Raw genomic sequence first — 12868 nt, 5'->3', positions numbered from 1 at the left:
AAGCAAATTAGAATTAAACTACCTAGCCTATGAAACAGAAATTTCTTTATCAATAAGCATACCTGGTGATTATTCTTTCTCATCTGCAGTTTGGGTTTCAGTGGAACACCACATGTGGTATATCTGTGACCTTGCTTATTGCAATTGCTACAAGTCACTGTCCCAATTCTTGATGTATCCTTCTTGGCAGGGACCTCAAAATGTCCTTTCCTCCTAGCTGTCTGCTTTTTACCCTTCTTTTCTTTGAATACTGGAGGAGATATGTCATCCCCCATGGTGTGTGGCCAACAATCAGGGCCTGGAACAGGGTATATAATATGCTTGTAGGTTTCACAGTAGAGGGGCTTCTTGAAGAACTCATGGACAAAATCTTCAGGGTGTAGCTTCACCTTCTGCATTGCTGCTATAGCATGACTACATGGAATAGCTGTCATATCCCACCTCCTGCAGTCACAAGTGTAGTTGTTTAGGTTTACACAGTAGGTCTTTTCTGAACTACTTGTAACTTGCCAAATGCCTGGTCCAGCCATATATGCATCACAATATTTTGCCCATTTCTTGGCCTCCTCCAATATCTCAGAGTAAGTGGGTGTGATATCCCACCTACATGTCTCTGTCTTCTCCCTAATCTTCTGAAACTTGATCATGAGTTTTGTCCTAATTCCTTCAAGCATTGTCCTTATGGGCTTGTTCCTAACATCCAGAATCATCCTGTTGAAAACTTCACTAAGATTGTTTACAACAAGGTCTGTCTTGCATATAGTATCCATTCTATGCCTGGCCCAAGTATGGACTGGTATGTTGGACAACCACTTCCATGCCTCCTCACTCTCTTTCTTCAATGCTTCCATGCCCAGATCATGCCCATGCTTAGTGAAATAATATGCAGCCTGGTCTAGATGTTTTTTCAATTCATCCCCTCTAAACCCAGCTGATTGGAAGTTGGCATATATGTGTCTTAAACAAAATCTTTGAGGGGAATCAGGAAATACATCCTCTATTGCATTGAGCAGACCCTGTTCATTGATTTTGTATTAATAACTAGTGAAGTAAGTAGAGAAAGCATTACATAGTGCAAGGAAAAGCAGTACATAGTGAAAGGAAAAGCAGTTAAATCATGAAGAGTAGTTGTACCTTTTGCCTGTCTGACATAATTGTGTAGGGCCCAAACTTGTTGCCACTACCAATTATTGTCCTTAACTGTGTAAGAAACCAAGTCCAACTATCTGTCTCCTCCTTGTCAACAACACCAAATGCAATAGGGAAGATGTTGTTGTTGCCATCCCTCCCTGTTGCTGCCAGGATTTGCTGCCCAGTGCTTAGTTTGATGAAGCATCCATCAAGACCTGCATTTTAGGCCATTAGTAAGCAGCTACATGTAATGCAATCCCTATTTAAGCACTATACAGACTATATTTACCTATGAAAGGCCTGCAACCATTTAGGAACCCCTCCTTACAAGCAAACAGACAGTAAAACATGTAATGAAACCTTGGGGTAGGTGCTGGGTGGAGTTCAAATTCCTTTGTTGTCACAACACACCTACTACCAGGGTTTGTGTCCAAAACACACTGCAGATAGTCTCTTAACTTGTAGTATTGTGTCTTGTGATCCCCTTGCACAACATCAACTGCTTTCCTCCTTGCCCTGTAGGCCAAACTTTTTGGAACATGTACTCCAAATTTCTTTTTTGTATAACTCAGTATAGTCTCAACACCTGCACCAGGATTGGATCTTACAGTATCCTCAACAGCCTTTGCAACCCACTTCATGGTAACCTTTGTGTTCTCTCCACTTGCTCCACAGGTGTGATCAAGATTCATCTTCTTGATGCTAAAGGTTGACTCATGGGCAATCTTAGAAGCAGTAATATAAAACTCACAACCATACTTTCTATCTGAGCACCAGGCTATGATCCTACTTGGATCATTCCTATGATACCCAAAGTTCCTAAGTGTCCTAACATGGTAGTTTCTCAATGCTTCTCTGAACTCTACCACATTCAGAAAGCACAAATGAATCCTAAATTGTTCATGTGCATTAGGCCTAGAGGAATCATACCATATTCTCTCCTTCTTCTTCTTCAATTTTCTCTTCCTGCCACAAGGCAACCTAGGTGCATCATCTTCTTCATCAGAAATGCCTTCATCACCTGGAAAGCAGAACTCATCAGCTTCTGGCACGAAATCTTCAAACTTTATGTGATCTGGCTCACTGTGTGATCTGCTTGTTGGGCCTTGTTTCCTCACAGGTATCTTCTGTGCCACAGTTTTCACATGATCTGAAGCTTCTTCTTCATCATCTTCTTCAGAACCATTTGACTCCTGCCAAAACTCTGAGGGTTCAGAAGCAGCCCCAAAATATTGCTCAGCCATCTCTTCCTCTTCCCTGTAGTGCTGACTTGTTCCTTCACCACCTTCATCTTCTCCCCTAGCCCAAGACTTGTATGAAATTTTCTTCCCTCTGTAATCACCCCTGAAAAACTCAAAATCTGAAGAGGATTTGTCCAACTCATCTTCATCTTGATCTTCTGCTTCAATGCCTTCAATTTCCACTGCCTCTTTTCCCTTGTTGAAATTACAGCTCTGCTGTGTGTTAAAATATGGATCAACAGGCGAGGCTGTGAAGAATTTGAGACAGGGAAAAGGACACCTTCTTGGGAAACACTATAAACAATGGGATCACCAACTTGACTCATTGGAATCTGCTCTTCAAGCAAGGTGTGGTCCATGTTTGCATCTGCTGGATTTGGGTCACTAGCCTCTCTCACTGTTATGTTCAATACTTTCTTCTCAGCAAACAAATCTAGCATCTCCTCCACCTTCTCATCACTGTCCAAAACCTCAATCCCCTCCAGCCCCTTACCCTCATCCTTAACATATGACAGATAGGCATCCAACCCATAGCCCTCAAGTTCAATAAGTGCTAACAATAACAGGTAATTCATTTCTGATAAGGAAAACTTCCTTTCCATGTGTCTCTACCCTGAAAATGCAGCCTCAATTCCCATACTTCATCGTCCAAACTATGCAAAAAAAGAAACAACACATTCAGATTTCTTCAGATTTTCAAGTTAAAAAATATGCAACAGTTTCACTTGCACAACATATCATCCAAACCTAAACCCTAATTCATATATTGCTTACAATGTATACATAATAATATACCAAGGAAACTAATTCATTAACAATCTAAGAAACAAATCCTAACCCTAGTTCATAAATAAACTAAGAAAAATAATTAAAACAATTCATAACTTGCTCCACGCCACCAAGTGAGGAGGACCACTGGTGCCCGCCTTCTGGATCCGCATAGATGCATTTGGCCACTGCCCTGGCCGCACGGAACGCCGACGAGATCTGGACCTCCTGCGTCGGTGGCCCAGACAAGCGCTGGGTCGGGAAACTTGCGCTGCCTAGCCACTTGTTGACCTCGGAGTGAGCACTGCCCTCGCCGCTGGCTGTCGCCCCAGGCTCGCCGTCGTCCTTCTTCTTCGCCGCCGCCATCGTCGGGAGAGACAGAGAGCACGGGGAAAGGAGGAGCGAGAGAGAGATGCGGCCGACAGAGAGAGAAAGGCAGCGAGCGAGCGGGTGCGGTCCGACCGCACCGCTCGGTCCGAGTAACGGCCGTTAACGGCCTCGCCGTCACGCGCGACGCTGACGTGGCCTGATAGGCGGGCCCGGACCGTCAGAAAACGGTTCAAAACGCTAGCAACGGGCGATTTGGGTTTTTTGAGACAGCCGACGAGAAAAGTGATAGGTATCAGTCACAAACAAAAAATGATGGTTTTTTAGAACCCTAGCACGAAAAGTGGTAGTTTTATGCTATTTACTCAAACCAATATCATAGACGACTTTACGGTGTCATCGGTTAAGGAAACTGAACAGCAAGGTTGACACCGATTCTTGGCAGATGTACCTTGTGCCAGCGTGCCTATGCAGTGATTCCTCAAAAAACAAAGTGCACAAATTGCAACAACACACATGGGTCCAAGTTAAACACTTAATTTCGGTATATTTTCACACAACCTCTTGCATATACTGTCTTCACAGTTTTAGTTTGTATGGCACCACACGTTCAGAGGTCTCAAAAGGTTTTTAGAAAGGTTGGCATGAAGCGCAACACCCCTATATTACAACACTGCTCATTAAAATTACAGTGTAAACATGGACACAACGAGACTTCAGCATCAGTGCCTACAGTACAGTAGCCGTCGGGAACCGGAATACGGAGTAGATATGACCGCCGGAGTTCCTGAATATACTCACCAAATAAAAATACCTACACTGTCACGCCGATATGTTATGTGAGCAGCATGAGCTTGCTGAAACCCCAGGCCGCATGCAAGGTATTAGTCTGCGCCAGAGAGAGGCTGATCAATCAGTTTGCAGCCACAACATCCGTTGTCGCGCTGGAGCCGAGGAGCTGGCGGAGCTTGGGCTCGCTGTGCTCCATGTGATTTTTTACACCTGACTTGCTTGTGTCGTCAATCATCGACAAGAAATTCTCCACGACACGAGGAGAGGAGGAGGGTGCAGCAACTGCTGTTTTGTCCAGAGGCATTTCTGCGCTGGTCGGTGCTGCGGTGCCCTTAAGTTTCACCTGGGATACGATGTGTTCTTCCGTTAGAGAAAGGCAGATTCAAACACCGGCCAGAACAAACTATGGAACATGGTAAAGATAGACCAGTTATCACTGAAAAAAAAAAGTTCCATACCACTAGAGCGGAATTCTCTATTCTGAGCTTCTCGGAGCTTTTCGTTAGCTTGCCGATTTCAGATTTTAGAGACGTGTTCTCAGCTGTAAGCGATTCTACTTGTGTGGCCAATTCCTCTGTCTCAGCCTGCACCAAAAGGACACTATCAAATGGAGTACCGCGTCCCAGTATCACTGTACTAAGATGCAAAGAATAGTTTGTAAATCATATATGGGAGAAAATTCAATTCGGCTTCGTGTCCATGTTTCCAGATACTGCCTTCCCTTTTCGAGGATTGGATATTGCTACATTGCAACACATTCATCAAAGAGTACATACAAGAGAGCCTATGAGTTAATAGGAAAATGAGGCCAACACAATATACCTGCTTTCTCAGCCTCGACCGTCTAGCAGATTCCCTATTTGATTGCTTTCTCTTTTCACGCTTTACTTCCCTCTCATCCTGGCATGGAGAAATTCAAAAAACAAAGTCAATCCCTGAAACAGAAATGGTCTAGCACATACTGTTGGCGGTAACAATAATAATAACCTAACAAAAAACGCTAGGAATTGGGTTGTTGGGTGAAAAAACCAGTCATAATCCAGATTTTCTATCGGATCTAAACAAACAATAGATGGAATGTACCTTAGATGATAATTCAGTTGATATTCCGGTATGAATTGGACCCATAACACCTGGCAGTGGAGACACCGGTGTGCCTATTGCCCTCGAATTAGCAACATTGGTAACACTGGGTTTAATGACTGGAGCTGGAAAGCATTGATTTGACAAAATTGCACCATTTCGAATTATAGGACTAGAAGCTACAACATCTTTATTCCTTGCTGCCGCGGTTGCTTCTGTGTCTGGAGAAAAGGTTTAAGGTATTAGCCACTTTCTTGCCAACAGTGAAACTTAGGATAGGACTTGATTACAGCTACGAAGCGACTCAAAGAAGCAAGTGTATCTATTTTCCAAGCAAAGGAAAAAAGATGCAAGTTTGCCTACCAAAAAAAAAGCATAAGAGAAGTGTTACAGTGCAAGATGGCTAATGCAGCAGAATGACTAATCTAAGTAGGTACTGATACTAGAACCTCTGAAAATTAAACAAGTCGTTAGAAAAGTGAAATACCAAATCCACCATCCAAGCTCCGTTTCCTAGGAGTCCCGCTCACCTGAACATGTAAAGTTTTAGCCTAAATCAGGATTGTCCAGACACTAAACATAATACATGTACAACCACGCATCCAAATTGGTACCTTCAGATCATTAACATCACTGGAGCCTTCTCCACTATAATCCCCACTGAATTGACCATCAGAAGAGAGTAGCGTCAGTTTACCAGAAGAGGACGGGAATACTTGACTCCAGAAACAGAAGAAAAGCATGTAAATACCTGGATGATGTTTTTTTACTGTTACCACTGCCGGTAGATACTGCAGACCCATCAATTTCCTTAAGTTTCTTATTGGAACTTTTATCCTTACTGTTTGCAGATTTGGCTGGCTCCACGCTCAATGGACTTGCCATCTTGAAAGCATCAAGACAAAAATCAGATGAACAGAAATAATCCGAACGAGAAACTTAGAAGTTGTGTTCAAGGAAGATAACAACATAATAGGTTCAGATGCTGGAAGTAAAATATAACTATGGAAATGAGTATGGCCCAAGGGCATGATAGATCATTACAAATGAGTATGAATCTGATATTGCATAGAAGTTATAGAATACAGATGCACACTATAGATCTTTTCTTCTGATAATCAAGCCACACCATATATCTTTCCTAAAAACGATCTTCTATGCAGCTGGTGGTGAATTACAGCACACCAAAAGAAACATAATAGTATCCGAGTAACATCAACATGACCCCTTTAACATTTGATTGTTCTGAAATTGCAGTGTAGTAACATCTTTCCTAACACAGCTTCTATGTTAGGTTGTTCCGAAATTGCAGTGTGCTGGAACATATTTTAATTGAAGTTCATAGTCAACATAATGGAACTCTACTATCCTTGTGTCCTTCAAACCACAATACTACTACTCCAGATGGTGATAACATATATTTTGTCTTGTTTTTCACAAAAGGTGCATAAATCCGTTTTTTTGCTAAGTTACAACTCTTTGCTTCTTACTTCTATCAAGCCATAGGGAGAGTCTATGATGAATTTGGAAAACTCATCTCACTCTTACTCTATGGCTCGGACTTAATGGGGGGAGAAAACATCTTCCATGATTTCTTTTTTGTTCAATTCTGGACAAAAAAGAAAAGGAAAAAAGGAATTTATAGGGACAGTGTTATCCCCTAGTTTATATTGTAGGAATAATAAAACAATTTAGCAGTCTGGCACACTTACGTCCTCGCAAAGTAAATAATGATTGTTGCAGTCGTCTTCAAACATTGAGTTTTATTTAAGCAAAATGCAAAGAAGCACAGGGCAATCTGATGTTTACCATGGGCACAAGCGGGTGCGGGTAAGCTCCACCATGTGGGTACATTGCATATGGCGTTCCAAAAGGGGGTGGCATCATATGCTGCAGAGATGAAGAGAAGGAACTTGGATTCAATACAGTGCATGAAGAAACACCACTGTACAGAGAGATAAAAAAACAAATACCTGAGGACCCCACATGTAAGGTGGAGGTGGATGACCCGCAGCCATGGCTGGGGCAAAATATGCCGGTGGCATGACACCAGAACTGTAGTATGCCTGTAAAGGTTTGATGTTAGTGCTTAAATTACTGTGTTATCCAAAAGGGGGTGACATCATATGCTGCAGAGATGAAGAGAACGGCAAAACACTCAACCTGCATGGCCGACCAATCAGGATATGGACTGGGAGCTGGTTGATCCTGCAAATGATGGTGATCCATAAGCCATTTGTCACATATGAAATTTCCCGGTGAGTTGTATTGACAGACCAAGAAGGCAACGACACTGCATATTAATTTTTGAAGGCCAGTGATACCAGTGGTGTTCTTTGCTGCATTTACAGATTTTTAAAATTGTATACATAGATATTTGTTTTGGCAATGAATTGCTTATAACAGATCATACAACTAATTTCCAGAAAGATCATGCCATAGAAGGTCGGACAATTTCTCAGCAAGTCAGCAGTCAGCAAGTTCTCTTAAATCAGAGTTTCCTGTCTTTGAAAGCAGCATCTTAGTAGTCAGCGGATACTCGTAAATCAGCGATTCTTACCTTAGGAGGTGAACCTGATTTCCCAGTCTTCTGGGCAGCCACAGCTTCATCATGCGCCATGCCTTTACTGAACGCCTGCCTGTCTGCCATGTAGAATTCAAGACTGTAACGACATGCCATATACTAATTTACTCAACTAAAAGTACAGGTGAAGTAAGCTTTCACATGTGCTAGCTTTTCATGGGTCCGGGCATAGCGTGGGTGAGAGATTCCGTAGCACCGCGGACAATAAACCTGTAGCGCATCTCCCTTGCAATATGCAGTTTTCATCAAAAGTGAGTTTTGACACATACTGGCAATTTATTTCGGGGCGCAACAGAACCAACCAACCAGAGTGTTTCTTCCCGAAAAGAAAATAGACTGTTCATGTGACTTAATCTCATATATGATGTGTACAATCTTCCGTATGGTGGAATGCGTTTCACGCAAAGGTAGAGGGTGACCCTGAAAACAGACACCGTGGTGTTCCAGAATTCTGATGCTGGAATATTCACACCAACCAAAGTGCAAACCATCACCGGAAGAAAGGAAGAGAGTTTCCTCTGTCAGCAAAGTGCAAACTACCGCTAGAAGAAAGAGTTTCCTCTGTCCGGAGGTCAGAGGTGCCGGGTGAAACAGTACCCCCAAACACAGCAGGTTCCAAGCGCAGGCACAAATGCATCAAGCATGCTCCAAGTCCCCAGTTTCAAGCGCACACGCAACAACTCAGAGAAGCAGCGACATCACTGTCGGTCTGCTGCAGCGTAGACTAACAACAGCAGGCAGGTTGATTCCCCAACCAATCTCGAACGGCCGGCCCCTGGCTGTATATACTTCTACTAAATTAAAATGCTAATAACTAGTACTACTAGTAGTATTAGTATTATTACCAATTCCGGCACCGGCCTCGAACACCGGAAGGGAATTCGACTACTCCTACGTACGCACGGGACTCTCCCTACCAAAATCGGAGGGGATTCACCACGGCGGCGCGGGGAGGGGAGCCCGGACCACACCAATTCCCGGCGAGGCGCGTGCCGCCCGCCCGGACGCGCGCGAGCTCGCCCGTCGAGCACGGACGGCCGGACGGACGCTCGGGGAATTCCCCTCCCGCCGCAGGGCGCATTCGTAACGGCGAAGACGAGGGCGAGCGGGGCGGAATTGGGCGAGCATTGCGCGCGGATTTGGACTGGACGGGCACGGGGCGGGGGCGGGGGCGGGGGAGAGTCGATCTCTCACCTGGAAGGGTGGTCTCCGGGCGGCGGGGCTGGCTGTCGCGGATCGGGCGGCGGCGCGGGGCGGGCCGGCGCGGTGGTTCCGGGGAGGAGGTGCGCGGTGAGAGGGAGATGGTGATGGTGGTGCTGGTGGGGCGGACAGGAGAGGCGAGGGAGGGGAAGGAGAGTTGGAGGGGGGCGCGAAAGGCTGGAGCCACGTCACGGGACACGTGTATGTGATGAGGACTGGGCCACTGGGGCGCGCCATGGGTCAGCGGCTGTCTACGGGCACCCCGCTTCGCGCCCCACAGGTTTGGGTGCAAACATTCTTTTTTTTTTATTCTCTCCTAGAGATACTCCCTCCGTTTTTTTAGTCTGCATATAAGAGTTGGTCAAAGTTAAACTTTATTAACTTTGACTAATCTTATAGATAAAAATATCAAGATTCACAATATGAAATTAATATAGTTAGATGCATCATGAAATTAATTTTCATACCATATAGCTTTAGTATTGTAGATGTTAAGATTTTTTTCTATAAAGTTGGTCAAATTTTATAAAGTTTGACTTTGACCAAATCTTATATGCATACTAAAAAGAAACGTAGGGAGTACTTTATAGGTGATCATGAAAAAAGATATTTTGTAGATGTAAAAAAATCACCAGTTTCTACGGATAAAACCGCGATGCAAGTCCCTGCTAGAGAACATCTAGATTAAGTACTCCCTCCGCTCCATATTAAATGTCGCCGATTCAATGAACGGAGGGAGTAGATTAGAGAAAAGACCTTTGATTCGTATGTTCAAATAAGATAGTTAAAGGGGAGTTATAAAAAAACATAGTGAAGGGGGAGCACGAATAATTTGTACCTGTTTGTCTCATACTGTATAAGATAATGCCTTATTTTATGGCTGGATGATGGAGGGAACATATGTATGATTGAGCAGCAACCTTAATCAAGAGGGGGGCAATGAAGTGCTTTGTGTGTTATTTTCTCAGTTAGTCTCAAACCAAGATTCAAGACACATGTGTTCGTGTCAATTTTGCTGATGTGGACTAATCGATGTCGGGCATAAGCCCTTGCTTTTTGTAGATAAATGCAATTTAGTGAACAAAACCTCAATAAATGGTGGTGCGAGACCAGCTCTGCTGTATAAAACCGCAACTTGATCTCTGGTACAGAACATCCAGAATGAAGTAGATTAAAGTGGATAGCCCGGGGTGTGTCTTTCAAGGTGCAAGATGAGCGAGAATGCTTTTTTATGTTTAAGTGACAGAGGCAATATATGATGATCGAGCGGCATCCTGTGTCAAGTAAGGGAGCGATGAGATGAGATTTTACGGACAAAAGCTCAATAAAAGGTGATGCGACCATTAATTTTACAGATTCACGCGCATATCAAGTCGCATCGAGCTAATCCTTGAGATCCAATTAACAAAAAATAGTTAGCTCCATATAGACACAAGTTTCAGAAGTAGCATCATGTTCTTGCCAAATTGCCAGCATGAACTATCAATATCAAGAGTTGGTCCTTGCTTTTTGTTGATAGATGAGGTTTAGCTAACAAACCTCAATAAAAAAGTGGTGCGATAATTTTACATAATTTGTGCACATATGAATCACATCGAGCTATTTGTTCTGGCCCATTTAACTAAATATCGATATCTCACACATATGCACAGGCTCAAAATAAGTACTATTTGCACAATCTTATCTTTAAGAAGTATTGTGGATTTCTCATTAAAAAAATTGAAAACTTGAGCATGCACTTGACTTAACATAATATTTTTCTCAAAAGAAAGGCAACATTTTGTGAGACTATCATTACAAAGGTTAGAATATTGTATATTAGATTCATATCGATTTGACTTGAACATATCGGATGTCGGATATCGGGTGGTATATCGAACGATATGTTGATATATGATAGAAAATATCTTTAGTAAAAACAAAATGTAAGGTGTCAATGCTCTAAAATAACAAATTTAGAATCTTATTTTATGAAATTGTTGATTAAGAAACTATTTAAGACAAATTCATAATCTCGAAGATTAAAAGCAATATGTTATATATGTGTTTCTACAAAACATTATGCATGACTTTATAATACGATGAAGTTGTAAATACATTATATTTTTTTACAGCTTTTTGATTAATAATTGTGTCCATTGGCGTACCAGTCTATATCAATGGCATTCCAGGTCAGATATATATTGACTATATCGATCAATATTTCGGTCCATATCGGATGATATGCATATGAAAAATTATATTTACAAAATGACATATTATATTTGTATCAGTATGGCTCCAAAACTGGTATATCGATCATGTCGTCCTAGATTTAAAAGCTTGATCATTATCAGACACTAGGTCTTGCTATTTATACAGAGGTGAGATTTTGTAAACAAAACCTCAGTAAAAGGTGGCGTGACCATTAATATCATGTAATCACATGCATATTGAGTCACATCGGGCTATTCCTTCTGAACCATTTAAGTAAAAATCGCTAACTCATACATAGGCACACGTTTTACAAGTAGCTTCGTGTTCTTGTCAATTTTCCAACATGGACTACAGCTTCATGCATTGGCCTTCTGAGATTTAACGAAGAAAACCTCAAAAAAGGTTGTGTGGCAATACATAATTTGTGCACATATCGAGTCACATATAGCTATCCGCTCGAACCCGTTTAAACTGAAAATTGTTAGCTCACGCATAGGCACAAACTCATTTTTTTCAACATTCTGCTATGTAAGAAGTGTTGTGGGTTGCCAATGAAAATGATTCGTAATTGAAAACTTTGAACACACATTTGAATTAACAAAATATTCTCAAAAGAAAGCAATACTTATGAGACAGCATGAACATAAACGTGACGGCAGACAAAAAAAAAGGCACTGTGCGCCAATAAACACTTGGCGTGCCGAGCCGAAACGATGAAGCAAAGGTATATTTTGCCAGCTTCCTATACTAACTAAGCAATTTTTGGCTAATTTCCCGAACGAAAAAACCAAACGCGCACACAGCGGTGTAGGTTGCGGGGTGCAGCTAGCCTGGGATCACGGGATGGGCGACGGTGCAAGTGGATCGGTGAGCTGGGCCAACGGCGGGTGGGGGTGGGGCCCGCCCGTCCGATCCCGCGTCACCCCGCACCACCCATTCCCCACGTGTCGACCGCGCCGCCGGGCTACGCGTCGCCGCGCGCGCGCCCTGAGGGCCAGCGCGGCGTCCCGGTCATGCAGGTGACGTGGTGGCCGCTTCCTCCCGCGCGGGCCCCAGCGGAACGGGCTTTCGCACCACGTGTGCGCCCCGCCCATGTGCGCCCCAAGAACCTACGCCGGCCCCTCGCGTAGCGGCCGGGCCACGGCTGATTGGTGGGCCACGTGGCCCGCGTCGTGTGGAGGGGGTGGGTGGGAGGCGCCCGTGACTAGGTGCCAGCTCAGGCGGGGCTAGAAGGATAGCCCGCTTATCCTCTGACACGATCGACCTGACGGACGGACTCGGGCCGCGGGGCAAGCGTGGTGGCCTGATTCTACTGGACCAGCTCAGCCACTACTATTCCTCATCATCAAATAAAAAAAAGAAGAAACCCTAAAAAAAATAAAAAAATAAAAAGCTTATCTCGTAAGGAAAAGAAAAAGAAGCTGAGCTGAGCCACCTACTGTTACCCAATGGGTTCAGACTCGAAGTAGACTGACACTTGCTTCTACTTCTACTGTGCAAAGCTACACCCGTTTTTGCAGGTGAATCTTGCAAAGCCATTTCATCT

At 43.5% G+C, this 12868-nt stretch overlaps 1 protein-coding gene across 2 annotated transcripts; it reads right to left on the bottom strand.

The window, feature by feature from the left end:
- Positions 1–3994: 3994 nt before the first annotated feature.
- Positions 3995–9298, bottom strand: LOC109736901 (G-box-binding factor 3). Of its 2 annotated transcripts, none has more exons than XM_020296115.4 (12): positions 9121–9298; positions 7903–7985; positions 7506–7550; positions 7316–7408; positions 7152–7232; positions 6094–6227; positions 5957–6002; positions 5830–5872; positions 5343–5563; positions 5082–5159; positions 4718–4843; positions 3995–4602 (listed from the first exon to the last, which is right to left on the bottom strand). In XM_020296115.4, exons 2-12 carry the CDS (start codon positions 7960–7962, stop codon positions 4381–4383), a joined length of 1149 nt encoding a protein of 382 aa, XP_020151704.1. In that variant the 5' UTR covers positions 7963–7985; positions 9121–9298; the 3' UTR covers positions 3995–4380. The 2 variants fall into 2 exon arrangements, with proteins under 2 accessions (XP_020151704.1, XP_073358351.1); XM_073502250.1 differs by having other exon boundaries at positions 7903–7981; positions 9121–9291.
- Positions 9299–12868: the final 3570 nt, after the last annotated feature.

This window comes from Aegilops tauschii, chromosome 1 (assembly GCF_002575655.3).
Source record: "Aegilops tauschii subsp. strangulata cultivar AL8/78 chromosome 1, Aet v6.0, whole genome shotgun sequence".
NCBI lineage: Eukaryota > Viridiplantae > Streptophyta > Magnoliopsida > Poales > Poaceae > Aegilops > Aegilops tauschii.
This window is presented reverse-complemented; position numbering and strand designations above follow the sequence as displayed.

What these genes read in the sequence shown, in the direction of transcription:
- LOC109736901 (XM_020296115.4), bottom strand. Translation starts at nt 7,962, where the DNA reads ATGGCGCATGATGAAGCTGTGGCTGCCCAGAAGACTGGGAAATCAGGT. An exon ending in CTGATTGGTCGGCCATGCAG is followed by an intron (nt 7,409 to 7,505) that starts GTTGAGTGTTTT and finishes AAACCTTTACAG; the next exon opens with GCATACTACAGTTCTGGTGT. An exon ending in CGCACCCGCTTGTGCCCATG is followed by an intron (nt 6,228 to 7,151) that starts GTAAACATCAGA and finishes GATGCTTTCAAG; the next exon opens with ATGGCAAGTCCATTGAGCGT.